This window comes from Meriones unguiculatus, chromosome 6, assembly GCF_030254825.1.
Source record: "Meriones unguiculatus strain TT.TT164.6M chromosome 6, Bangor_MerUng_6.1, whole genome shotgun sequence".
Taxonomy (NCBI): domain Eukaryota; kingdom Metazoa; phylum Chordata; class Mammalia; order Rodentia; family Muridae; genus Meriones; species Meriones unguiculatus.
In genome coordinates, this window is record NC_083354.1 from 60920583 (window position 1) to 60947334 (window position 26752).

At 39.2% G+C, this 26752-nt stretch overlaps 1 protein-coding gene across 1 annotated transcript; it reads left to right on the plus strand.

The window, feature by feature from the left end:
• The first annotated feature begins 21246 nt into the window (after positions 1-21246).
• Positions 21247-26248, plus strand: LOC132654841 (tripartite motif-containing protein 43B-like). Its single transcript, XM_060386126.1, has 5 exons — positions 21247-21657; positions 22827-23057; positions 23871-23893; positions 24587-24684; positions 25764-26248. Exons 1-5 carry the CDS (start codon positions 21247-21249, stop codon positions 26246-26248), a joined length of 1248 nt encoding a protein of 415 aa, XP_060242109.1.
• The last annotated feature ends 504 nt before the right edge of the window (positions 26249-26752 follow it).

A 26752-nucleotide genomic window follows, 5' to 3' on the forward strand; every position in this document is an offset into this window, starting at 1 on the left:
CTAAACTGAATTCTAAATAGAGAAAACTCAAGTAGCTAAGAAACACTTCAAGAAATGATCAAGATCCTTAGTCATCAGGGAAATGTAAATCAAATCTACTTTTGAGATTCTACATTCACATGCCAAGATGGCTAAGATTAATAACACAATTGACAGCTAATGCTAGGATGTGGAATAAGTGAAACACACCTCCATTGCTGGTGGAAGTGCTAACATGTACAGCCACTATAGACAACAGTATGGCAGTTTGTTTTTAACCAAATCTCAAACATTTGACTTTGCCCATAAAAACTCAGGAGCCAGATGCTTGAGTGAAAGCCTGCTAAGTCAGGCAGAGAAAGCACCCAGCTGACCTTCCTCCTCAGCTGATGTCCCAGAAGGAAAAGGAAACAACCTTTTCCAAAGATGTCTCAAAAATAATAATAATTTAAAAAGCTCAAACTAAATGTCCCTCCCTTCTGATTCCTGTTTGTGTACTTGTACACCTGTCTTTGTCTTCCTGACTTCCTCTTACTTTCTCTATTTCCTCTGTGCTTACTTCTTGTCAACTGTTTGCTTACTCTGCCTCTTGAGCTCTGGTTTACTTTATTTAATTCAAGCAAAAAGCTCTTAGATTAAACATGTGTGGTAGGGCTGAGCCATACCACAGTTAAAAAGGAGGGTTTCAAGTAAACACAATCCTGGAGTTCACAGTATGATAAAATATTCTGCAACATTTCCTCCCTTTGTCTAAATAATAAGGAAAAATTTTAACTCTAACACAGTAAAACTATTTACAATAACGAAACTATTTCTGCTGAACTTTCCACAATGTCCAGCTTGGTTGTATTTGGCAGTCTAAAAAAAGAGAAAAAAAAAATTGAAGACCCAGATATAAAATCATACTCCTGTGGGCATCTGATATTTATGAAGAAGCCATAATGACACATTATAAAAAGGAGAGCATCTCCAACAAATGGAACTAATAAAAGTGGATGTCTACATGTAGACAAATAAAAATAGTCTCATGTGACCTCAGCAATTCGCATGTCCTGAGCAGTTGTACTTTGAAGCTGGTCTTTGAGTGGTTTTTGTCAGTGTAGTGGCAGTGCTGGGTTAGGTTGAACACAGCAGTCATTCCAAAGGGCGTGGGGGAATTTTTCCCAGTGTTAGCACAGTCCGGGTGGATTCGTCATTGCTGGGCTCCATCATCATCTTGGAGACCTCAAAAATTACAGTTGGGAATGGTCAGGGTTTAATTGTAGAAAACTTACCATTGTAAATGCCATATCCAGCAGTTCTCTGAAAGGTTTGAAACTTTGAATCTAACTATACCTTGGTAGGTGTAGATAAAGATATCTCTATTCTCTAAAATATAGCTCGACAATTGTTTAGACAGATTTGCAGCACAGGAAAAATTCTCATGTTATATGCTAGTGACTCAAAGTCCAGCATACTTTCATTGACAGCCAAGTTGAGCGATTTGCCATAGGGTATCAATTTGCTCCTGCACTAGGTCAATCCTCTGATTGAACACCATCAAGCTTCCTTTTAGTTGAGCATTAATTCCTTTTTGTACAACTAAGGCATGAGCTACATTGGCTAAATGATTATTCAGGGTCTGAGCAGTCTGCCCAGTATGACTCATGGCTAATGCCCTGGTGGTGGCTCCAACAGCCGCCAATGAGATGGCAGTAACAATGGTGGCTGTAGTTCCAAGATCCCTTTTCTGTCTGAAGAGAGTCATAGTGTGAGGGGCATCAACAGTCACAGGCACCCAGCGAGGCATGCGAGTAACCAGGGCATACCTAAATTTACTAGCATTCCAGCATTGGGCAAAAAAGCAAGTATCATTACCACAATCACTTGGCTCTATCTGGCTAATAATGAATAAAAATGGGGGATATAAACAAACAGGTGTGGGCTTATAGGAAATATTATGAGAAGCCTTAACCCCCTCATTGGAACATCCTGCATCAGTTCTAGAACTAGCAGTGGTGGTGTCCGAGGTCTGAGTAGGTTCAGGAGACCATTGCCCCCAGGGGCGAGACGTGCTCCATGCAAATTGACTAACTCCATGTTTTCCTCCACTTTTGAAAGTCATTTAAGGTTCTTAAATTATTTTTCCCTTTTTTTTTAAATTTTTCATCAATTACACTTTCTTCATTCTGCATCCCCCCATAAACCCCTCCCTCCTCCCCTCCCAATCCTACCCTCTCTCCTCCCTGATTATGAGCTACTAATCCACACAGATTATGCCATATACTCTATCATATCTCATACATCCGAGTCAATGAAATGAATGGATGGAAAAGCAGTGAATCCTTCATATTCTGTGTCATTCAATTTGATATTTAAATTCAATTTCAAACTTACTACTTTCAAAATAGTACTTTCTTTTTTTTATTTATTTTATTTTTTTTATCAGTTACATTTTATTAACTCTGTATCCCAGCCGTGTCCCGATCCCTCATTCCCTCCCAGTCCCTCCCTCCCTCCCTCCCTCATCTCCACCATGCCCCTTTCCAAGTCCACTGATGGGGGGGACCTTCTCCCCATTCATCTGATCCTGTTTTATCAGGTATCTTCAGGACTGGCTGCAAAGCCCTCCTCTGTGGCCTAACAGGACTGCTCCTCCCTTCGGGGGTGGGGAGACCAAAGAGCCAGTCATCGAGTTCCTGTTAGAAAAAGTCCCTGTTCCCCTCACTTTGGGAAACCAATTGGTTACTGAGCTACCACAGGCTACATCTGAGTGGAGGTTCTAGGTTATATCCATACATGGTCCTTGGTTGAATGTCAGTCTCAGAAAAGACCCTGTGCCCAGATATATTTGGTCCTTGTGGAGCTCCTATCCTTTCCCCATCAGACTAACTCCCCTTCTTTCTTATGATTCCCTGTACTCTACCAAAGGTTTGGTCATGAGTCTTTGCTTTGAAAACACTGCTAGTTAGAGTCTTTCAGATGCGCTCAGTAGACTCCTGTCATACGTTCAATGCACATCCCATCTGTCTTTCTAAACGAGGATTGATCATCTTACCCCATGTCCGCTCAATTGATTATCTTTTTTAGGTGTATAGATTTCATTATGTTTATCATATCTTATAGGTCTATATAAGTGAGTATATCCCATGTTTGTCTTTCTCCTTCTGGGATATTTCACTCAGAATGATCTTTTCTAGATCCCACCATTTGCCTGCAAATTTCATGATTTCCTCCTTTTTGATTGCTGAGTAGTATTCCATTGTATAAAAATACCACAATTTCTGTACCCATTCCACCGTTGATGGACATCTGGGTTGTTTCCAGGTTCTGGCTATTACAAATAGAGCTGCTATAAACATGGTTGAGCAAGTGTCCTTTTTGTGTACTTGAACAAACTTTGGGTATATACCTAGCAGTGGTATAGCTGGGTCTGGAGGAAGCACTATTCCTATTTGTCTTAGAAAGCGCCAGATAGCTTTCCAGAGTGGTTGTACCAGTTTACATTCCCACCAGCAGTGGAGCAGGGTTCCCCTTTCTCCACAACCTCTCCAGCATGTGTTATCGCTTGAGTTTTTCATCTTGGCTATTCTGATGGGTGTAAGGTGATATCTCAGGGTCGTTTTGATTTGCATTTCCCTGATGGCTAATGAGGATGAGCATTTCTTTAAGTGTTTTTCTGCCATTCGATATTCCTCTGTCGAGAATTCTCTGTTTAGCTCTGTTCCCCATTTTTTAATTGGATTACTTGGATTGCTGCTTTTCAGCTTCTTTAGTTCTTTGTATATACTGGATATTAGTCCTCTGTCAGATAAAGGGTTAGTGAAGATTCTTTCCCAATCTGTAGGCAGTCGTTTTGTTTTGATGACGGTATCCTTTGCTTTACAGAAACTTTTCAGTTTCATGAGGTCCCATTTATTGATTGTTGCTCTTAGAGCCTGTGCTGTTGGTGTTCTGTTCAGGAAGTTGTCTTCTGTGCCAATGAGTTCTAGGCTGTTCCCCACTTTTTTTTTCCAATTGATTTAGGGTATCTGGTTTTATGTTGAGGTCCTTGATCCACTTTGACTTTAGTTTTGTGCAGGGTGATAAATATGGATCTATTTTCATTTTTCTGCATGTAGACATCCAGTTGGTCCAGCACCATTTGTTGAAGATGCTGTCTTTTTTCCATTGAATGGAATTGGCTTCTTTAAAATAGTACTTTCTAAAGTGTCAGCTGTTTCCTTACTGAAATTTCTACTCAGTCATGCTTAGAAAAAAAATTCACTGAGTACACATAGGTCCCAGCCCTGTGATAGGCAATTAGAACTCAAAAAATAACAAGACATCCACTTTTTGGTTTAGAAAAGGGAGAAAGACACATAAGTACACACATTAAAATATTATAGCTATTATACTAAAGCTAAGCATGGGAACTCAGAAGAAAGTCATGAGGAGAAGAACCATTTCTATAAAGGAAGAGAATGGAGGAGGTAAGAATTTAGGGAAAAGACAACACTTCTTGAGTCTTGGCGCTGGACTACTGACGGCCGAGTGAAGCAATCAAGTGAGGTACGTGAAGAAGAAGCAAAGAAACGAAGCAGTCCATATGCTGCTCAGTTGAACACGACAGCCGCTGGTCATGTGAAGAACTGAGCACTTGCAGTGTGGCTGTGGTAACTGACGACAGGAATATGCAGTCCTGTATATTTTTATTAATTTAATTTAAAAACTGACTGCAGGTACTGAGAAGACTTTTCATGTAATTGAGAAAACTTTTAAATATATTTGGAATACAGCTTGATATGTGAACTTACTTCCCAACGTTTTTTTCTCTTTTAGATTTACTTATTTTATGTGTACGAGTGTTTGTCTGTCTGTTTTATAGTGTGTGTGCCTAGGGATGGTTGTGAGCCACTATGTGGTTACCAGGAACCACACCTACATCCTCTGCAAGAACAGCAAGTGCTCCCAACTGGTGAGCCATTTCTCCAGCCTCAAACAATTATTGAAATCTAAATACAAATTAAGCATTTCTGATATAACCTAGGACCTGAATTAAGATGTGCTGAGTAGATTCTCAATACTTTATTACTTTTATGTTGATTACATGTCAAAATAATGTTTCAGATATAAAAATTAAATACCTTACTAAATAAAAAAAAGATATCTCTATTCTCCTTTCCCTTTATACATAAATTCAAGGTTTGAATGTATAGATTTTTAGATCACACAGGACATTCACATTGAATTTCATCCTATCTTTTGCAAGTGGCTTTTAAGTTTAAATCCCTGTAATTCTTATGTGCCTGCCTCTGCTCTCCAAGTGTTGGAATTAGAGGCATGAACCACCTTCTGGGTATGGATTCCTTATAGTTATTCTCTAAGGTTGTCCTGGTTTAATCTGGTTCTCCATTTCCCTTTAATTTTTAATGTTAGATGTAATCTTTCAAGTTTCTCAAATGTGTGCTCTATCATTGTAACTGATTTGTTCTGAATTTATTCCCTGGTAAATATTAATATTGTAACCTTAATTAAACATGTTCTGTCTTGCCTGTATGAGCTACATAAAATTTGATGTCTTAGCTAAGTCTTGCAAGGTTTTGCCATTTACATGCATCCCTCCATAACCAGGTATCTTTGCCATTTATCTGCCATTTACTGGTTTTCCATTTTGATGACCACATAATTAATTACACCATTGCACATGCACCATGAATTGGAGAAGTTAGAAATTTTTCTTTTGCTTTCCTAGTTGTTTGTTTTATATCCAGTAGTGCTGCACTAATTTTGTAGTTCCTTCCTCGGTATTGACCATTCCAGATCCTGGTTTGGAGGCTCCTTTCCATTAGTTTTGGTTCCATTAGGGGTTGATGAACCAACCATCAGTAAAACATGCACTAGCTAACCAAATGTCATGACCTTTCCATTGGTCCCTACATTTCAGTAGGTGCCTTTTGGGGGGGGAGCGGGTTTAGGGGTGGGGATTATAAGGGATTATGAGCTATTTCCACAGTCTAGGAAGGTACATAAATCTTTGCTACCATGTTCTGATCACGAAAGAATTCAGATAGGTATCGGTTCTACTGTAATATCTTTCCCTCCATGGCTAAGCCTACAAAGGACACTGCCTTCACAAGGATTTAATCTATCATTGTAGGGGTCACCCTTAGGACCATAGGGTGGTTGACAATAACTGAGTATATTTTTCTCCCTGCCTCATAAAATGTCCAGATTTGTTTCTCAAAGAGAGAATATTTACTCTCCTTATATGGAAAGTATTTTCAATAGAAGATATCAGACAAATATTGGTGGACTCCTTTTTACTTTATAAAGAGTCAATTATAAAATTGCCAAGTCACCAATAAATATGATATTCATAATTAGGGTATCACCTGGTTCAATATTAGTTAGGATAGCATGCATGGAGAGGAGCTTACTTGCAGTTACAAAAGCTGCTTATTGTTCCTATCCGTACTGGAATTTATCTGCCCTTCTAGTAACCCTCTAGAGGATTTTTACAATAATCCGTAATATGGAATGTGATTTCTCTAGTATGCAAACATACCAGTTAGGAGCTATATCTGAATTTTGTCCCTGGGTAGTGAGATTAAATGTGTGTGCAGCCACAAACTTGTCCTCTATAATCTAGAATTTAGAAAACAACTAATATACAGAGATCTGCCTGTCTCTTCTCGGGTTAAAGGCATGGGCTACAACCACCCTGCTCAAATATTTTCTCTTAGGTCCAAGTCACCCCAACTCTTAGAGATTTAGAAAACAAGTTTGAATTGTAGCAAACCTTTGAATTTACTTAAAACATTTTAACTCTCTTAACTTTTTTTTCCTACTAAACAAAATATCCTTTTTATTTAAGAAGAAATCTCAAACGCTGATGTCCAAAATTATGCAGGCTACATGACAAACTACGCTCTAACACTCTAACACTCTAACATAGAATTAATGTGTGATTTAATTGGATAACTTGGTTTGCTGCTTTTCAGCTTTTTTAGTTCTTTTTATATACTGGTTATTAGCCCTCTGTCAGATGAAGGGTTGGTGAAGATTCTTTCCCAATCTGTAGGCAGTCATTTTGTTTTGATGACAGTGTCCTTTGCTTTAAAGAAGCTGCTCAGTTTCATGAGGTCCCATTTATTGATTGTTCCTCTTAGAGCCTGTGCTTTTGGTGTTCTGTTCAGGAAGTTGTCTCCTGTCCAAATGAGTTCTAAAGTTTTCCCCACTTTTTCTTCTAAACAATTTAATGTGTCTGGTTTTATGTTGAGGTCTTTGATACACTTGGACTTTAGTGTTGTGCAGGGTGATAAGTACGGATTTATTTGCATTTTTCTACATGTAGACATCCAGTTAGACCAGTACCATTTGTTGAAGATGCTATCTTTTTTCCATTGTATGGTTTTGGCATCTTTGTCAAAGATCAGGTGTCCATAAGGGTGTGGGTTTATTTCTGGGTCTTCTGTTCAGTTCCATTCATACACCATTCTATTTCTATGCCAGCACAATGCAGTTTTTATTACTGTTGCTCAAAAAATGGGGAACAGAGTTAAACAGAGAACTTTCTGTAGAGGAATATCAAATGGCAGAGAAACACTTAAAGAAAAGCTCAACATCATTAGCCATTAGGGAAATGCAAATCAAAACTACCCTGAGCTTTCACCTTACACCCCTCAGAATGGCTAAGATCAAAAACTCAAGTGACAACACATGCTGGAGAGGATATAGAGAAAGGGGAACCCTAATCCACTGCTGGTGGGAATGTAAACTTGTACAATCACTCTGGAAATCAATCTGGCGCTTTCTCAGAAAACTAGGAATAGTGCTTCTTCAAGATCCAGCCATGCCACTCCTAGGCATATATCAAAAAGAGGCTCAAGTACACAATAAGGACATTTGCTCAACCATTTTTGTAGCAGCTTTGTTTGCAATAGCCAGAAGCTGGAAACAGCCCAGATGCCCCTCAACTGAAGAATGGATGCAGAAATTGTGGTACATCTGCACAATGGAATATTTCTCAGCAAAGAAAAATAAAGAAATCATGAAATTTGCAAGTAAATGGTGGGACCTGAAAAGGATCATCCTGAGTGAGCTGTCCCATAAGCAAAAAGACACAGACAGTATATACTCACTCATATAGACATATAACATAGAATAAACCTACTAAAATCTATCCATATAAAGAAGCTAATCAAGAGAAAGGACCCTGACTAAAACACTCAATCCCCATCCCGAAAGGCAAAGAGGATGGACATCAGAAGAAGAAAACAGGAAACAACCTAGGAACCTGCCACAGAGGGCCTCTGAAAGGCTCTGCCCTGCAGACTATCAAAGCAGATGCTGAGACTTATGGCCAACTGTTGGGCAGAGTGCAAGGAATCTTATGTAAGAAGTGGGAAATAGTAAGATCTGGAGAGAACAGGAACTCCACAAGGAGAGCAACAGAACCAGAAAATTTGAACACAGGGGTCTTCCCAGAGACTCATACTCCAACCAAGTACCAGGCATGGAGATAACCTAGAACCCCTGCACAGATGTTGCCCATGGCAGTTTAGTGTCCAAGTGGGTTCCATACTAATGGGAAGAGGGACTGCCTCTGACAAAATCTGATTGGCCTGCTTTTTGATCACCTCCCTCTGAGGGGAGAGCAGCCTTACCAGGCCACAAAAGATGACAATGCAGCCACTCCTGATGTGATCTGATAGAGTAAGATCAGAAGGAAGGAGAGGAGGACCTCCCCTATCAGTGGACTTGGGGAGGGGCATGGGTGAAGAATGGGGAGTGAGGGTGGGACTGGTAGGGGAGGAGGAGGGGCTTATAGGGGGATACAAATTGAATAAAGTGTAATTGATAAAATAAAATAAAATAAAAATATGTGATTTAAGAATCTCATTTTTCTACTCATGAAAGAAAAAAAAAATCTGCCAAGATGACTTCCCAATTCTGAATGTCTATAACCCAAACACAAGGGCACCACATTCATAAAAGAAATATTACTAAAGCTTAAATCAGACAATGAACCCCACACATTAATAGTGGGAGACCAGCTCTCTTCCACTCTCACTCATAGATCAATGACACCAAAACTAAATGAAGAAATAATGAAATTAACAGATATCATGAATCAAATAGACCTAACATATCAATCGAACATTCCACTCAAACACAAAAGAGTACACATTGTTTTCAGCACCTCATGGAACATTCTCCAAGATTGACCATATACTTGGTCACAAAGCAAACGTCAACAGATACAAGAAGTTTGAAATAACCCCTTGTATCTTATCAGACCACCATGGATTAAAGCTTGAATTAAAAAACGACAGAAAGCCTATTAACACATGGAAACTGAGAAACTTCCTACTTAATGGCCACTGGTTCAGGGAAAAATAAATAAATTTTAAAACTTTCTAGAATTCAATGAAAATGAAGGCACAGCATACCCAAACTTATGGGGCACAATGAAAGCAGTGCTATGGGGAAAGTTAACAGCACTAAGTGCCTTCATGAAGAAATTGGGGAGCTCTTATACCAGCAATTTAAAAGTATACGTAAAAACTCTATAACAAAAGAAGCCTGACACAGAGGACCTCTGAAAAGCTCTGCCCTGCAGACTATCAATGTAGATGCTAAGACTTATTGGCAACCTTTGGGAAGAGTGCAGGGAATCTTAGGAAAGAAGGGGGTCTTTCTATTTCGAAAGACCTGGAGAGGACAGTAACTCCACAAGGAGAGCAACAGAACCAAAAAATCTGAGTTCAGGGGGTCTTTCCTGAGACTGATATTCCAACCAAGGACTATGCATGGAGATAACCTAAGACCCCTGCACAGATGTACCCCATAGCAGTTCAGTATCCAAGTGGGTTCCATTGTAATAGGAACAGGGTTTGTCTCTGACATGAACTGATTAGCCTGCTCTTTAATTACCTCCCCCTGAGGGGGAAGCAGCATTACCAGGCCACAGAAGAGGACAAGGCAGCCACTCCTGATGAGACCTAATTGACTAGGATCAGAAAAAGGAAAAGAAGTCCTCTCCCATCAGTGGACTTGGGGAGGGGCATGCATACAGAGGGTGGAGGAAGGGAAGGATTGGGACAGGAGGAGGGAGGGAACCACTGGGAGGATACAAAGTGAATAAAGTGTAATTAATAAAGAAAAAAAAAAAAGAAGCAAACACACCCAAGATGAGCAGTTGGCAGGAAATAAACTCAGGGTTGAAATCAATAACTTAGAAACAAAGAGAACAATACAAAGAATCAATGGAACCAAGAGCTGGTTCTTTATGAAAATCAGAAACATAGACAAATCCCTTGCCAAACTAACTAAAGGCAGAGAGACAATATATATTTTGTCTTCATGTATGTATGCTCATGTGTGTACATGTTTGTTTGTGTGTATTCCTGTGTGGTATGTGTGTTTGTGTTTGTGTGTGTCTGTGTGTGTGTGTGTGTGTGTGTGTGCAGGAGCATATGCACATATATGCACATGCATATGGAGGCAAGGATCAACCTTGAATTCGGAGGAAATCCAAAGAATCATTAAGTCTTACTTCAAAAACCTGTATTCCACAAAACTGGAAAAACCTGAAGAAAATGGAAGATTTTCTTAATAGATTTCAATTACCAAAGCTAAATGAAGATCAGGCAAACAGTTTAAAGAGTCCTAAAATTCCTAAGGAAATAGAAGCAGTCTTCAAAAGAAGCCCAGGGCCAGATGATTTTGGCTCAGAATTCGACCAGACTTTCAAAGAAAAACTAATACCAATACTCCTCAAACTATTCCTCAAAATAGAAACAGAAGGAACATTGCCAAATTCATTCTACGAGCTTTATATCAAAGTGGCTGGATACAAAATTAACTAAAAAAAAAAAATCAGTAGCCCTCTTGTATACAAATAACAAATGCACTGAGAAAGAAATTTGGGTACAACACCCTTCACAATAGTCACAAAAAACATAAAAATATTTTGGTGTAACTCTAACCAAGCAAGTTAAAGACCCATATGAAAAGAACTTCAAGTCTCTGAAGAAAGAAATTGAAGAAGATATCAGAAGATGGAAATATCTCCCATGCTCATGGATCCATAGAATTAACAGAGTAGAAATGGCCATTTTACCAAAAGCAATCTATAAATTCCATGCAATTCCCATCAAAATACCAACACAATTCTTACAGCCCTTAAAAGAACCATTCTCAACTTCATATGGAAAAACAACCCAGGATGGCTAAAACAATTCTGTACAACAAATGATCTTCTAGAGCTTTCTCCATCCCTGATCGCATGCTGTGGATAAAGGGGAATATTCCTCCATTGCTGGTGGGAGTGCAAACATACGCAGCCTCTCTGGAAATCAGTCTGGCACTTTCTCAGAAAGTTGGATACAGTTCTACCTCATGACCCAACTATACTACTCCTGGGCATATACCTAAAAGATGTCCCACCATACAACAAGGACACCTGCTCAACTTTGTTCATAGTGGCTTTATTCATAATAGCCAGAAACTGGAAACAACCCAGATATCCCTCAACCAAAGAATGGATAAAGAAACAGTAGTACATCTACACAAAGGAATAATATTCAGCTACTAAAAACAAGGACATCAGGAAATTTGCAAGCAAATGGATGGAATTAGAAAGATCATCCTGAGTGAGGTAACCCAGACTCAGAAAGACAAATGTGGTATATACTCATGTATAAGTAGATATGAGCCATATAATATAGAATAATCATACTATAAACCATAGACCTAAAGAAGCTAAGTAAAAAGGAGGACCCTAGGGAGGATGCTTAATTCTCATTCAGAAGGGCAAATTCTCACACTGGAAGAGGTTGAAGATAAGGAACAGGATGGGAGCCAGCCATAGATGTCCTCTGAAAGACTCCACCTACCAGAGAATTGAAGCAGATGCTGAGAATCACAGCCAAAAATTGGGCAGAACACAGGGAGTCTTATGGAAGAGTTTGGGGTAGAAGGACCCAGAGAGGACAGAAACTCCACAAGAAGACTAACAGAGTCAACAAATCTGGGCCCAGAGGGGCCTGAGGAGACTAATGCACTAACCAAGGACCATCATGAAGAGGACCTAGGCCCCCTATTCATGTGTAGTCAATAGGCAGCTCAGTCTTCATGTGGGTTCCCTAGTAAGTGGATCAGGGGCTATCTCTGACATGGATTGCCTGCTCCTTGATCACTTCCCCCTGGTGGAGTGGCCTTGCCAGGCCACAGAGGAAGAGGATGCAGCCAGTCTTTGATGAGATTTGCTAGTCTGGGGTCAATTGGTAGGGGAGGAGTTTCCCCCTTTCTGAGGACTACAGGAAGGAGATGGGAGGAGAGGAAAGGAGGGTCAAACCAGGATGAGACAAGGGAAGAGGCTACAATTGGGTTGTAAAGTGAATAATTTTTTAAACAAATGTAAATAACAATAATAATAATAATCCCATTTTTTTATTTTATGCCAGTAAGGAAAGTGTGCCTTTGTAAATTATCATTTGAAAATATTATTGCCATATAGTACAGAAATTACAGGATAAGCATACTACAAGGCATATGCCCAAATACGATAAATAACAAGGAGGATCCAAGGGAGGATGCATAAATCTGACTTGGAAGTGGAGATAAAATAGACAGAGGTAGTGACTGAAGAGAGGGAACAAGGTAGGAAAGGGGGCACAGAGAGTAAAGAGAGTGGAGAACAGACCTGGGGAGAGTGACGGAAAAAAGACAGATGCCTATAGAGAAAACAGAAATGGAGTATAGGGCTATCTCTGTGACAAACTGGAGAACTAAATCAGGGCAGGACCCTAGGAGGATATGAGGGGGATTCAAGCAGATTGATTTCCAAAGTGGTTGTACAAGTTTACATTCCCACCAGCAGTGGAGGAGGATTCCCCTTTCTCCACATCCTCTCCAGCATGTGTTGTCACTTGAGTTTTTGCTCTTAGCCATTCTGGTGGGTGTAAGGTGAAATCTCAGGGTCCTTTTGATTTGCATTTTCCTGATGGCTAAGGATGTTGAGCATTTCTTTAAGTGTTTCTCTGCCATTCAATATTTCTCTATTGAGAATTCTGTTTAGTCTGTACCCTTTTATTTAAATTGGATTACTTGATTTGTTGCTGTTTAACTCACTTCATATGAAATAACAAGAAATCCAGAATCACTAAAGCAATTCTCTACAATAAAAGATCTTTTGGCGGTATCTCCATCCGTCATCTCAAGGTATACTATAGAGCAACAGTGAATAAAAACTGTTGGGTACTGCTATAGAAACAGGCTAGTGAGTAAATGGAATCAAATAAGAGACCCAGAAAAAAAAAACCAAACACTTATGGACACCTGATTTTTGACAAAGATGCAAAGACCATACAATGGAAAAATTATAGCATCTTCAACAAACAGTGCTGGTCTAACTGGATATCTACATGTAAAAAATGCAAATAGATCCATACTTATCACCATGCACAAAAGTAAAGTCCAAGTGGATCAAAGACCTCAATATAAAACAAAACATACTAAACCACTTAGAAGAAAAAGTGGGAAAGAGCCTTGAACTCATTGGCCCAGGAGACAACTTCCTGAACAGAACACCAACAGCACAGGCTCTAAGATCAACAATCAATAAATGAAACCTCATGAAACTAAAAAGCTTCTGTAAAGCAAAAGACATTGTCATCATAACAAAACGAGAGCCTACAGACTGGGAAAGGATCTTTGAAACTCTACATCTGACAGAGGGCTAATATCCAGAATATATAATGGAGCCTCTCTTACAGAGACCATCGCTTAAAAACACAACTCATTACAAGTTAAAAGATTGTGGTGATCCTGACCCCCACAGATACATCTACAGCATAGCCCCTGCATTAGTCACTCCAGGTCACTGTGGAAGAGGGACAAAAAGATTGAAGGATGCAGAATACCAGGAAGTCTGATATTGAATATTCGCTCCTAGAAATGGCTCTATAAACAAGAACAAAATAAGGAATATGTTGACATGGAAGAGAAAATTTTTGGAAGGGTTCCACTATTAGACAAAGAATTTAACATATTCAAGGGATGAGTTCCCTATCGGATCACTCAATACAAAGCATTCAGTATTTGGGATGTCTATTCAAGGTTATCAACTTGAGTTCATCTGTAATTAACTAAAACCCAAGAGCCTGGGATATTTCTCCTGAGAGATTTTTCTTGATTGAATAATTTGAAGCAGGGAGACCCACCTAAATCCAGATCATTTACAGTCCAAGGATCCACTTAACTCTTGGCCACAACTTTGGTTAAAAGAAACAAATCATCCATTTTTTTTGCCCTAGAATTCTCAAAGGCAGATACTAAACAGCTTCTACTAACCTGTTCAACTAGAGTTAGGGCTTTTGTTAAAGAATCTGGTTATCACTCTAGATGAAAAGTAATTTACTAATATGAGGGGCTCCAGCTCCTTGCTCATGTGAGGTAATTCATTTCATGGTATTGATTTAAAGTCAATCACCAGGGAAGTTAGAGACTACACTGAAGCTAGACCATCACTGAGCCTGAGTTCATCCATAGGCTACCTAATTCCAATTAAGAGCAATCCTTATCTGAACTACATTTAGCTTCAGGATTCAAATATGCTTTATATACATTAGAACCTTCATCAATCTGACAAATCCAGTCCCATTGTCTGGGATTCAATGGGTGAGTATATGTAACTTTAACATCTTTCTCATCTTTATACACACTTTGGACTCCATCTTAATAAATTCATTATGATCCCTTGTGTTCTCTAAATAGTAAATACTACTCAGTGTGAAAAACTGGCATGTCCCATAAATAATACTAAACACCCTTTTTCTGCCAGGCCTCCTTAATAGTTATAGCTATTCTTCCCTTGATCTCATAATCACTGAAAATTAATATATCATTGATGTAGCTTACTATCAAAGTAAATAAAATATTAGATTGCAAATCTGGTAAAACAAAGACACAAAAATCCTAGTAAAGCTTATTTACAATAGCATAGAGAAGAAGCATACAGGCAAACACTAACAGAATACCACTGCTGGACAGACTGCAAAAACCAACAGATCATGGGGATCCCAGCCCAGCAGATACACCTAATTCCTAGCCCCTGCATCACTGGCTCCAGAAACATTGTGGAAGAGGGTGAGGAAGACAGAAGAGCCAGAATTCTGGGAATTCTGCTGTGAATACAGTTTTTCCTAAAAAATGGCTGCATAAGCCAATCCTGATGAGACCTGATAAGCCGGGGTCAGATGGAAGGGGAGGAGGATCTCTCCTATCAGGGGACTTGGGGAGAGGCATGGCAGGAGATGAGGGAGGAAAAGTGGGGTTGGAAGGGAATGAGGGAGGAGGCTACAGCTGCGATACAAGGTGAATAAACTGTAAGTTGTAAAAAAATTAATATTTTTTTAAATGGCTGCATAAATGAGAACAGAACAATGGATACGTTGATGTGCAAGTGGGAAATTTTGACAAAGAATTAGCCTCTACCAAAGATGAGCTACTTAACTGAGCACCCTATAAAATGTGGCCAGACCTTGTGATGCTATTCTTGCTTGTGAATTTGACTACATCTGGAATTAATTAAAATCAAAGAGGCTGGGATTTTTCCTGGTTGAATCATCTGGAGTGAAGAGGCCCACCTTAATCTGCATCTATTGAGATGTGAGGATCCACCTTAAGTCTTAGCTGCACCTTCTGGCACCAACCTATATAAAGAATTTGTAAGAAGAATTGAAATGGGACTGTAAAAGTGATATGATTTTATTTCAACTAAAACCCCATGAGAATTAAAATATGAAAACACAGCATGCAGGTTCAACACACTGAACAGTATCTAACTGACATGTTATGTGTTCGGCCAGGTGGTAGTCGTGGTGCATGACTTTAATCCCAGCACTTGGCAGGCAAAGTCAGCAGGATCTGTAAAGTTCCAGGCCATTGCGGTCTACTGAACTAGTTCCAGGAAAGCCAAGACTACCAGGAAAAACCCTGTTTCATGAGAGCAGGGAGGAGCAGAAAGATGTTGCAGGTTCTTTTTTTTTTTTATGTTTAGTTTTATTTCGATTTTTTTTTGTTGTTGTTGTTGTTGTTTCTTTCTCTCTGGCTTTCTTTTTTTGTAGACAGTTTTTTTTTTTTTCTTGTGTATCGAGCTGTGGATGTCCTGGACTTGCTTTGTAAAGCATGCTGGCCTGGAACTCACAGAGATATACCGCCCTCTGAGTCCCTGAGTGCTTGATTAAAGGCATATGCCTCACAATGTTGCAGGTTCTTGGATATTTTACTCCTATAGCATTTCCGTGGGATTCTCTAGCTGGTTACTGTGAACACTAAATGTCTATTGAGATAGGCATCTTTGAACTCTAGCGACACTATACACAGAGGGAATTGATATACAATTACGTACACGAACAATTTGGCTGGTGTTTTGTGATTTTAAGGAACAGAAAGTTGAGTTAGTGGGAAAAGTGGATCAGTTTGAGAGGAGTTACAAGTGAGATGAACAGGATAAAAATAAATTGAACTAAATTTTCAAGGAACCAATAAAAATTTTAATGTTGAAAGTTGCTAAAATCACAGATTCATAACATAATCATCACTTACCTTAGCAAAAGTAAAAATATAAGCACACTGAAAGTATTTAGGTACCTCAAAATTTGTTGAAAAATCACTAAGTCTTTTTTTTAAGACAAATTCTTACTGTATATCCTAGGTAGGCCTTGCCCTAAAACTCTTCCTGCTTCAGGATCCCAGTTCTCAAACTTTGGGATAAAGTGTGAGCTGACACACCCAGCTAAGCACTGACTCAGGAAACCTTTTTTTTGGAAATGGTGTTGATTCAATCTTATATATTTTTTAAATATTTCAGATTTCTTTTTTTCATTAATTACTTTTTTATTCACTTTACATCCCTATCATAGTCTTCCCCTTCTCTTTTTCCCTGTCCCACACTCCCTGCATCTTTCCTCATCCCACTTCCCTTATTCCACAGAAAGTGGGAGTCCCCTCTACCATGATTCAATCTTTTATTTAGAAAGGTGCTATTGGAAGCATTAGTAAAAGCAACCATGGGAGGAAGTGGGCAGGGTCTCTAGAGACTGTATATAAGAACACTCCAGGATCGATTCAGGTTCACTCTTCTCCAGAGCAGACAGAGTGTGTCTCCAAATCTTCTGGCTCCAGACCCTGCTAGATCTATCACCTCTACACAATGAGGATCTGACCCCAGAGCTGAGCTAATTTTACTGCATCCCAACAAAATATTGCTGAGGCCACAGACAGTTGCTTGGGTGAGTGCATGATTTACAGGAAAGAAATCATTAATATTTACCACTTTTAATTAATTACCAAACTAAGGATTCTGCTTAGATGTGATATTTCACTATTTAGCAAAAATGATTCTATTACCATTTAATCATATTCCTTGGTATGTAATATGTTAAAGCTGTGGAAAATTATAGATTTATTATGCATGATTTAGTTCTTCTGATGTATTATACTAAGAGGCAATTACAAGACACTTTTTAATTTTGAATTTTTTCTTAATTCTAAAGTATTTGAACATTTTTCTATGGATGTACTACATATAAGCAAGATCATAACATCTAATATTGCATACATATACAATATGTAACAAATAAACGGCTTGAAAAAGACCAGTCTTTAGAGATATTTTGGAGTAGTATAGAATTAAAAAATACAACATTTAGCAAAAGAAAAAAAATTATTTTTAAAAATTTATTTTTATTATTACATTTTATTAACTCTATAGACCAGCTGTATCCCGCTCCCTCAATCCCTCCCAATCCCACCCTCCCTCCCTCATCTCCTCACTGCCCTTTTTTCAGTCCACTGATTGGGGAGGACTTCTTCCACTTTCATCTGACCCTATTTATCAGGTATCTTCAGGACTGCCTGAAAAGTCTTCCTCTGTGGCCTAGCAGGACTGCTCCTCCCTTGGGAGTGGGGAGGAATATTTTTTTCTATTGTAAATGGTAGGAGAATCTCAGGGATGTTTGATAGTAGGCTGCCATGTTGTGAGAAGTGGCTATTTTTTGCTATAGATTGGTTTACTAGAATGGAAGTCTACATGTAATAAAGTAGAGAGAACTAATTAAACCATTTTATTCATAAGACTAGATTCTGGTTAAATGATGCATTTTTTCAATGCTGTGTTTAATTTTTGATATTTCTGTGTATTTATGAATTATTTTGGAGTGAGGTGTATAATGTACTGAAAAAAAAACAAATGAGAAAAACATGACCATCAAATAAGTTTAGAAAGGAAATCAGGAGGCTGGATAGATGGCTCAGAGGGTAAGAGCACTGGCTGTTCTTCCCAAGGTCCTGAGTTCAATTCCCAGCAACAACATAGTGGCTTACAACCCTTTATAATGAGATATTGTGCCCTCATCTGGCATACAGACAGAACACTGTATAAATAATAAATAAATCTTGAAAGAAAGAAAGAAAGAAAGAAAGAAAGAAAGAAAGAAGAAAGAAAGAAAGGAAGGAAGGAAGGAAGGAAGGAAGGAAGGAAGGAAGGAAGGAAACCAGTAGTCAGGTGAAAGAAAGAAAGAAAGGAAGGAAGGAAGGAAGGAAGGAAGGAAGGAAGGAAAAAAGGAAAGAAGGAAGGAAGGAAGGAAACCAGTAGCCAGGTAGTGTTTGCACAAGCCTTTAATTCCAACAGTGGGAAAGCAGTAGCAGGCCTGAGGTTCGAAGGCAGCCAGGGATTCAAAGATAAACCTTGTCTTAAAGGACAAAAAGAGAAAAGAAAAGAAAAAAAAAGAAATGGAATGGAATGAAGGAAGTACTGGAGTCGCAGTCCCTTTGCCCAACTAAATATAGACAATGAGTATTTGTATGGGTTTTTGAGGTACACAGGATATCCAGCTAAAGTCATTTGATTCCATTTGTTTCAAACAGAGAAACTCAAGCTATTTGAAAGAAATTTGCATCAATCAAACCAAGATTATTTCTGTGTAGACGCTTAAAGGGATAGAAAGTGAACACCTGTTCCTTAGACAGCCAACTCTCAAATAATCATGTGAACTTCACTAATGCCTTAAGATTTCCTCCCGTAAACTCGGGCAGGAGTTCAGGAGTTGTGTCTTTGGTAAGCAAAACAAACAAACAAACAAAAAAAACAATGTTCCTAGATTCAGGACTGACATGAGATGACTGGACAAGTCTCTGAAAGATAGTTGGCTTAGATTGACTTCAGGTGGGAAGTTGCTCCCACAAGGCTGGTGAGGTCACTGCACCATTCCACAGGTTGAGGCTAAAAAGAGAGATGAGTAATATTCCATTGTGTAGATGTACCACAATTTCTGCATCCATTCTTCAGTTGAGGGGCATCTGGGTTGTTTCCAGCTTCTGGCTATTACAAATAAAGCTGCTACAAACATGGTTGAGCAAATGTCCTTTTTGTGTACTTGAGCCTCTTTTGGATATATGCCCAGTAGTGGTATGGCTGGATCTTGAGGAAGCGCTATTCCTAGTTGTCTAAGAAAGCGCCAGATTGGAAACAGCCCAGATGCCCCTCAACTGAAGAATGGATGCAGAAACTGTGGTACATCTACACAATGGAATATTACTCAGCAATGAAAAATAAGGAAATCATGAAATTTGCAGGTAAATGGTGGGATCTGGAAAGGATCATCCTGAGTGAGTTGTCCCAGAAGCAAAAAGACACACATGGTATATACTCACTCATATAGACATACAACATAGGACAAACCCACTAAAACCTGTGCATCTAAAGAAACTAAGCAAGAGAGAGGACCCTAACTAAAATGTCCAATCCCCATCCGGAAAGGCAAAGAGGATGGACATCAGAAGAAGAAGAAAACAGGAAACAACCTAGGAACCTACCACAGAGGGCCTCTGAAAGCCTCTGCCCTTCAGACTATCAAAGCAGATGCTGAGCCTGATGGGCAACTGTTGGGCAGAGTGAATGGAATTTTAGGTAAGAACTGGGAAATAGTAAGAGCTGGAGAGGACAGGGTCTCCACAAGGAGAGCAACAGAACAAGAAAATTTGAACACAGGGAACCTCCCAGAGACTCATACTCCAAACAAGGACTATTCATGGAGATAACCCAGAACCCCTGCACAGATGTAGCCCAGGGCAGTTCAGACTCCAATTGGGTTACATAGTAACGTGAAGAGGGACTGCCTCTGACATAATCTGATTGGCCTGCTCTTTGATCACCTCCCTCTGTGGGGGAGCAGCCTTACCAGGCCATAGTAGAGGACAATGCAGCCACTTTTGATGTGAACTGACAGACTAAGATCAGAAAGGAGAGGAGAACCTCCCCTATTAGTGGACTTGGGGAGTGGCATGCAAGCAAAGGGAGGAGGGAGGGTGTGATTGGGAGGGGAGGAGGGAGGGGCTTATGGGGGGATGCAGAATGAATAAAGTGTAATTGATGAAAAATTAAAAAAAAAGAGAGAGAGAGATGAGCTGATCAGCAAGCTTCCCTTGCTTCCTGCTTCCTGATTTTGGACGCCATGGGGCCAGCTGCCTAGAGCTCCTGCCAACATTTCTTCCCCACCATGATGACCAATACCTTGAAATATAAACCCTCAAAAATTCTTGTTCTTGTTAGGTACTTGTAACAGAGAGAAAAAGTAAATAATATTGCTTTAAGTGTCAATGGATGGGAGAGTGGAACCTGAATGATTAGTAAGCTAAAATCAGAAAGCAAAGCAAAGCATTTACTAGGGAAGGTGTGAAGCCGGGGTGCCTTCTCTTGGACAGAAAACAAAGGAGTTGTTTTACTCACACATGTCTGTAAGGTAGTGTGTGCATGTATATACACATTTTTTTCACCCCCAAAACACTAAAAGAAAGTCTCTGAATTTGAGCCAAGGCAACATTTGGCAGAAGTCTCCAGGACAATTTCAGATCAGAAGGCACAAAAGGTCAACAGATTTTTTTTTTTTTTTCGATCTTGAAACAGTGTTTCTCTGTGTTGCCTTTGCCGATCAGGACTTGCTTCATAGACTAGGGTAGACTCAAACTCACAGAGATCTTCCTGTGTCTTCCTCCCTGAGTGCTGGGATCAAAGGCATTTGCCCCCACGTCCGGCTATTACTCTCTGTTTCTGTCAGGAAAAGTGTAACAGAAAATATCAACACCCAAAATCCTATGCTTCCTTTTATCCTTGATCACGCAGAAAATGAAGGCTATTTTGCCATAGACAGAAATGAATCACAACTTGACTCTGATTTTGTGCAGTCTCTTGCTTCTCTGGGGTCCAATAATAGCAATTCTGCTTCTTTCCTCAGGAAAATGGAGTCAGGCATCTCACAGGCCTCCCAAGAAGAGCTCACCTGCTCCATATGCTTGGGCTGCCTTTCAGACCCAGTAACCATAAGCTGTGGCCACAGCTTCTGTCGGGCCTGCCTCTGCCTTTCCTGGGAAGACATGCAAGTTCCTGTCCACTGTCCCATGTGTAGGCATCCATCCCAGCAGAAGGACTTTAGAACCAACGTTGTTCTGAAGAAGCTGGTGAACATTGCCAGACAGGACATTCTCATGAAATACCTGAGCTCTGAGGAGCACAAGTGTGTGACCCACAAGGAGGCAAAGATGATCTTCTGTGAGGAGAAGAGGGTCCTCCTCTGTCAACTGTGCTCTGACTCCCAGGAGCACAAGGGTCACAGACACTGTCTCATTGAAGCAGCTGCTGAGGGGCAAATGGTAAGTGATGGTTCTGAGAGAACTTGAAAGGTGGAGAGAGAGAGATTAGCAGAACACAGGAAGATGCCTGTCCTGATTATGAGGAAGACTTTCTGTTCTAAATGGTGGCAAATTTTAAACATGTAACGGAGAGAGAATGACTGTAAATATAAACATTTCTTTAGAAAACCCTAAGTGTAAAGATAATATCTAATTTATATTTCCTCATGTCCAGGTCACTGGAAAGTGACCATGTAAGTTCATAGATTTCTAAACTGTCCATGGCTGGAGACTAAATGAGAGAAAAAAAAAATACATTGGAATTAACTAGAGAGAAGGATCTGGGAATCCCAACCAGATGCATGTTACTCAGTGAGGCTTATAAATCACTTAACAAAGGATTATGTTGTATTTTTTATTTCTATTGCCTGAAATCTAAAATTCATTGTCAACAAAAGAAAAATGAAGTACACTGTGATCCTTCTACTCTCCCTAAAGTAATCTGTTCATTGCCTAAGAGTCCATCAGTACTACCCAAAGTGGACACTTACTGTTTTTTACAGCAGAGATTTCTAAATCAAATGGCATCTTTGTGGGAGAAGCTCCAAGAAAATCAAGAGAATCTAAAGGCAGAGAACAGAATGACAACTCAGTGGTCGGTGGGTATGAAACTGATGCTGAAAATCAGCTTGAAAATAGGTTGAGGCAGCTCTCTTGAAAACTTCACAAGCTGGGAATAAGGCATGGGCATTGATACTAGGAAAACCTTTTCTGCAGGCCTCTAATTCTGAGTGTGGTATACAACTCTGCACTCAGAGAGCGTGGACAGGCTGTGGTAGAGAATGTTGAGTCTAATGAGTGACTTCCTGACAGTTCAGCACAGTGTGTTTGACTTTATGGCTATATCATGATATTTAATTTCTACGTGCAGAATGTTATGTTTGTGTGAACATATGAATTATCAAAAATATCTTTTCAATTGGCTCAAGATGTCATTAAATTGATGAAAATACTTAGAGAAAATGATGGGTTCGTTTGATTGTGCCACTAACAAAGAAAATTGAATGAAATAAAATAATTTCCATTTCTAAAAAGTGGGAAAGGTAAAAGTGGGGACAGGATCGACCAGTCAAATTTAAGCTTAGATGGAATCAGTTGAGATGATAAAATATTCTGGGCTTTTCCTTCAGGACTATGTGACTCTTCGGAAAGAAATGATCAGGAAAGAATATAGGAAACTACATCCAATCCATTATGAAGAAGAAAAGCAGCATATAGAGTATATGGAAAATGAAGGCCAAACTATGTTAGAGAAACTGAGGAAAAGTGAAGTCTTGATGGTCCAAAAGAGGAGTCAACTAATAGAAATGTATCGGGAGCTGATGACAATGTCCCAGCAGCCATATGTGGTGCTGCTCCAGGTGAGCATGGAGGAGTGCATGAAAGGGCTTTGTTACCTGAGGCCCCCACTCTGACTGTTACATCTAAGATAGCTGTCCACATTCCCTGCACTTATTGTCAGTGCATGGATTTTAGGGATAATCTGGAGACACTATGTTCTGTCATAACCTTAAAAGAGCAAGATTTTGACAGTGTGTCAGTGGATTCCCCATTGAATATCTCCTCATTCTTTTTTGCTTTTGTAGCTTGCTTCTCTAAAATTCCAAATTCAGTTATTCCTGTTAGCAAACATTCATTCTTTTTTGCCTCTACTTGAAAATTATGTACAGTTTTAAAGAAATTTATAGCTAATGTCTTCCTTTACAAAATGTAATTTTGTGTGTTCTTTGGAAGATGAAGCTTTGATGCATGGACTTCTTTGGTGGTAAATGATGGCCCGAAACTCACAGGAATCCTGAGGTCTAAAATCCCCAAATTTTGGAATTACAGGCATGAGATGTCATTCAGGGGTGACTTTGCAGTTTTAAACTATTCTTAGTAAAAGCATGCCTGTGCTTTGTGGACAGGCTCAAGGAAAGTCCCACTTGTAGACATCTGTGGGTTGTAAAACAATGTACAATCCCTATGCATGTTCTTCTCCAATATTGCCCTCACTGTCTGATTTCATTGAGAATTCTCTTCTGCTCATTTGTTTGTTTGGTATTATCTTAAGACATGAAAATAAATTTGAAAGTTCAATAAGTGTGATGATGACTAACATTTATATGAACTTCATACAAAAACATTGTAAGCCATTTCTTCAGAAATCTTAACTATTCTTGTTGTCTTTGCAGGATTTGGAAGACATGTTCAGAAGGTGAGTACAATTATCAGTGCAAGCCAGGATCCTTGAACTAGGCTATGAAATTGACCAAGCTGCCTTAGCAAACTAAAAATATCCTTTAGATATGAATAATACTCAATTGCTTGTGTATGAAGTTTGAGATTGGTTTCATGTATATGACACCTATTCTTTACCAGAAAGTGTCTTTACTTACTACATAACAGTAAAGCAGTATATGCAAGAGGGCTCGGTGATAAAATATCTACTTTTGAAATCATAAATCTTGAGGCCCATCAGCAGCATTTTCTGGTAGTAGAAGAAATAGCAGGACACATGGACAAACAAATTGGTAACAGGAAGGTCTCCAAAAAGTATCTAGGAGGAAACTACCCTGTCTCCTGATCGTGGGGTCACTATGATATCCGAACATGCTTGTGTGAAAGATTTTCAGTCAACTGTTCACTTGTACGAATTTGATTTGCTTTCTTTATGTGTGTGCACACATGCATGTGTGCCATTGTCCACGTGTGGAGGTCAGAGGACAATTTTCAGGAGTCAGTCCTTTCCTTCCACCATGGGTTCCAGGGATTGAAATCAAGTTGTCAAGCTTGTGTAGGAAAGGATTTAACTCCTGAGTCACTGTCTGAACTTGGAGTGAGCATTTCTCCTAATCACTGTGATGGTGTCTTTAGCACCAGGCAGATCAAAGTATTCCTCTCCTTGCAGGAGTGAGTCAGTGCAGCTCTGCATGCGCCAGCCTATGAAACCAGAGCTCAGTGCCCTGCCCATCACTGGACTGATTGAGAGGTCCAAGTGCTTCCAAGGTGAGTGTCAGCACTGCTGAAATGACCGGAGGTGTCCTTCAACAATGAGATAACCCTAACACACCTGTGTTTTTTTAATCTCCACTGAAAGATGTGTCAATGTAAGTCTCATTTCTAATCATGTTTATTCACATGGTCATTTAAAAATATACAGGATCATGAAAATATTTTTGTATGTGATCCAGGATGAAAATATAATACCACTTGTTCCTTGACACATAAGGAATGATAAATTAATTCAATATAATCTAATTCATGTTAAATAAACCCAATGATGAAGATATTTGATTGTCTCTCCTTAAACATTTTAGCAGTTGAATTTATAAAGAACATGCATTTCTTAGATTAAAAATATACAAAATATAGTGATAGACACTTGTAATCTTAATATAATGTCGAGACATGGGGATTACTGGTGAGTTTGAGGCTAGTGTGGTCGATAAAGTGAGTTCCAGGCCAGTCAAAAATATATACCAAGACTGTATCAAACAGAATTAAATAAATAAACATAAAATAACTATATACACAGGATGTATATAATGAGCAATAAAAATAAAACAAAATTATAGGATATGAGACAGTGTCTAAATTTCCCTATTAGATATAAATGTGAATTATACCCTCACAGGGAAAGAGTATCAGAGATGCCAGGGGATAAAGGCAGACAGTTACAACCAGCAAACCACTTTTAATGCATATTTAGCTTGTCCTTGAGTATAAACATGAGTGCTTGCATGCAAATAAAGATATGATTATCATTGCCCCTCTCTTACAAATTGGTTTTATGGAGGACCATGATGACAGGCTTCACTCCAAACCTTGAAGCAATGCATGCATCTTCCTTTTGCCAGGTGTAATTAAAATTCACCTGACAGAAGTTGGATGAAGCTCCCTCCTCTTTTTTTCATCAGGATCCCATTCTGTTGCTTGTGGAATTTCTTGACTTTGAAGTGTTTGAGCCACATTTAACCCTCTAAGCTTAGCCTTCTCTTTTATAATTCTCTTTTATAATTCAGGCACCTCTCTGACCTGAAAAATTAAAATATTCATTTTAATTAAAATGTTGCCTCTTTCCACAGTGTACAATTCATTTGGAAAAGCAATCTTACCCCCTGACAGGATGACCCTATTTGATGCTGTGAGAAGATTCAACTGTAGGCCTCAACAAGAGGAGACACCTGTGAAATCATCTCAACACTATTTTGCTGCCAGGGGATCACAAAGCTTCACCACTGGGAAATATTACTGGGAGCTGAATTTAACAAAGTCTTTTGAATGGGCTCTAGGAGTCTTTCAGGATCACCTTCAACAGAATGAACTTGAGGGTGTATTTCTCCTTTTGTGTGCGAAGCAGGGTAACCAGTACAGTCTCCTCACCACCTGCCCAGAATCTCAACACTATATAGAGAAGCCAGTGGGCAGGGTTGGTGTGCTCCTTGATTGTGACGGTGGATATGTCAGTTTCCTGGATGTCGCCAAGAGTTCTCTCATATACAGTTACCCTCCTGGCACCTTCAATTACCCTGTCAGGCCTTTCTTCTCCTTTGGCTGCACATGTTCATAGGAAGCTGTAATCCAGTACTTTAGTGTTGTTTAAGTATTTCCTTCTCTATAGTTCTCTCTCTCTCTTTTGTAATTATACAATAAAATACTATTAAATATGGCTGACTATGTTTCCTTTTCATTTGTGGTCATCACCTTTTCTAAGTAGGTTTCCCTTGTTTCACTGTTTGTTAATTAACAAACAGTCCAGAATTATCAATTAGCAGTGATATTCAAGTTCAGAATTACAGCCCTTATTAAGAATGCTTGGGACCCTCAGTTGGATTTAGCATTTTAAAAATATTATTTAGATGTGGGATTCTATTTTAATAGTTTCAAGCACAGATGTGTATTTGCTGGCTAATTTTGTTTTAACTTGACACACGATATTTTGGGTTTTGAGACAGGGTGTTTTTAATATAGTGTTAGCTGTCCTGGAACTAACTATGGAGTCTAGTCTTGCATCAGACAAAGAGGAATCTGTCTCTGCCTTTGAAATGTTGGGAATAAACATGTGCAAATCCAC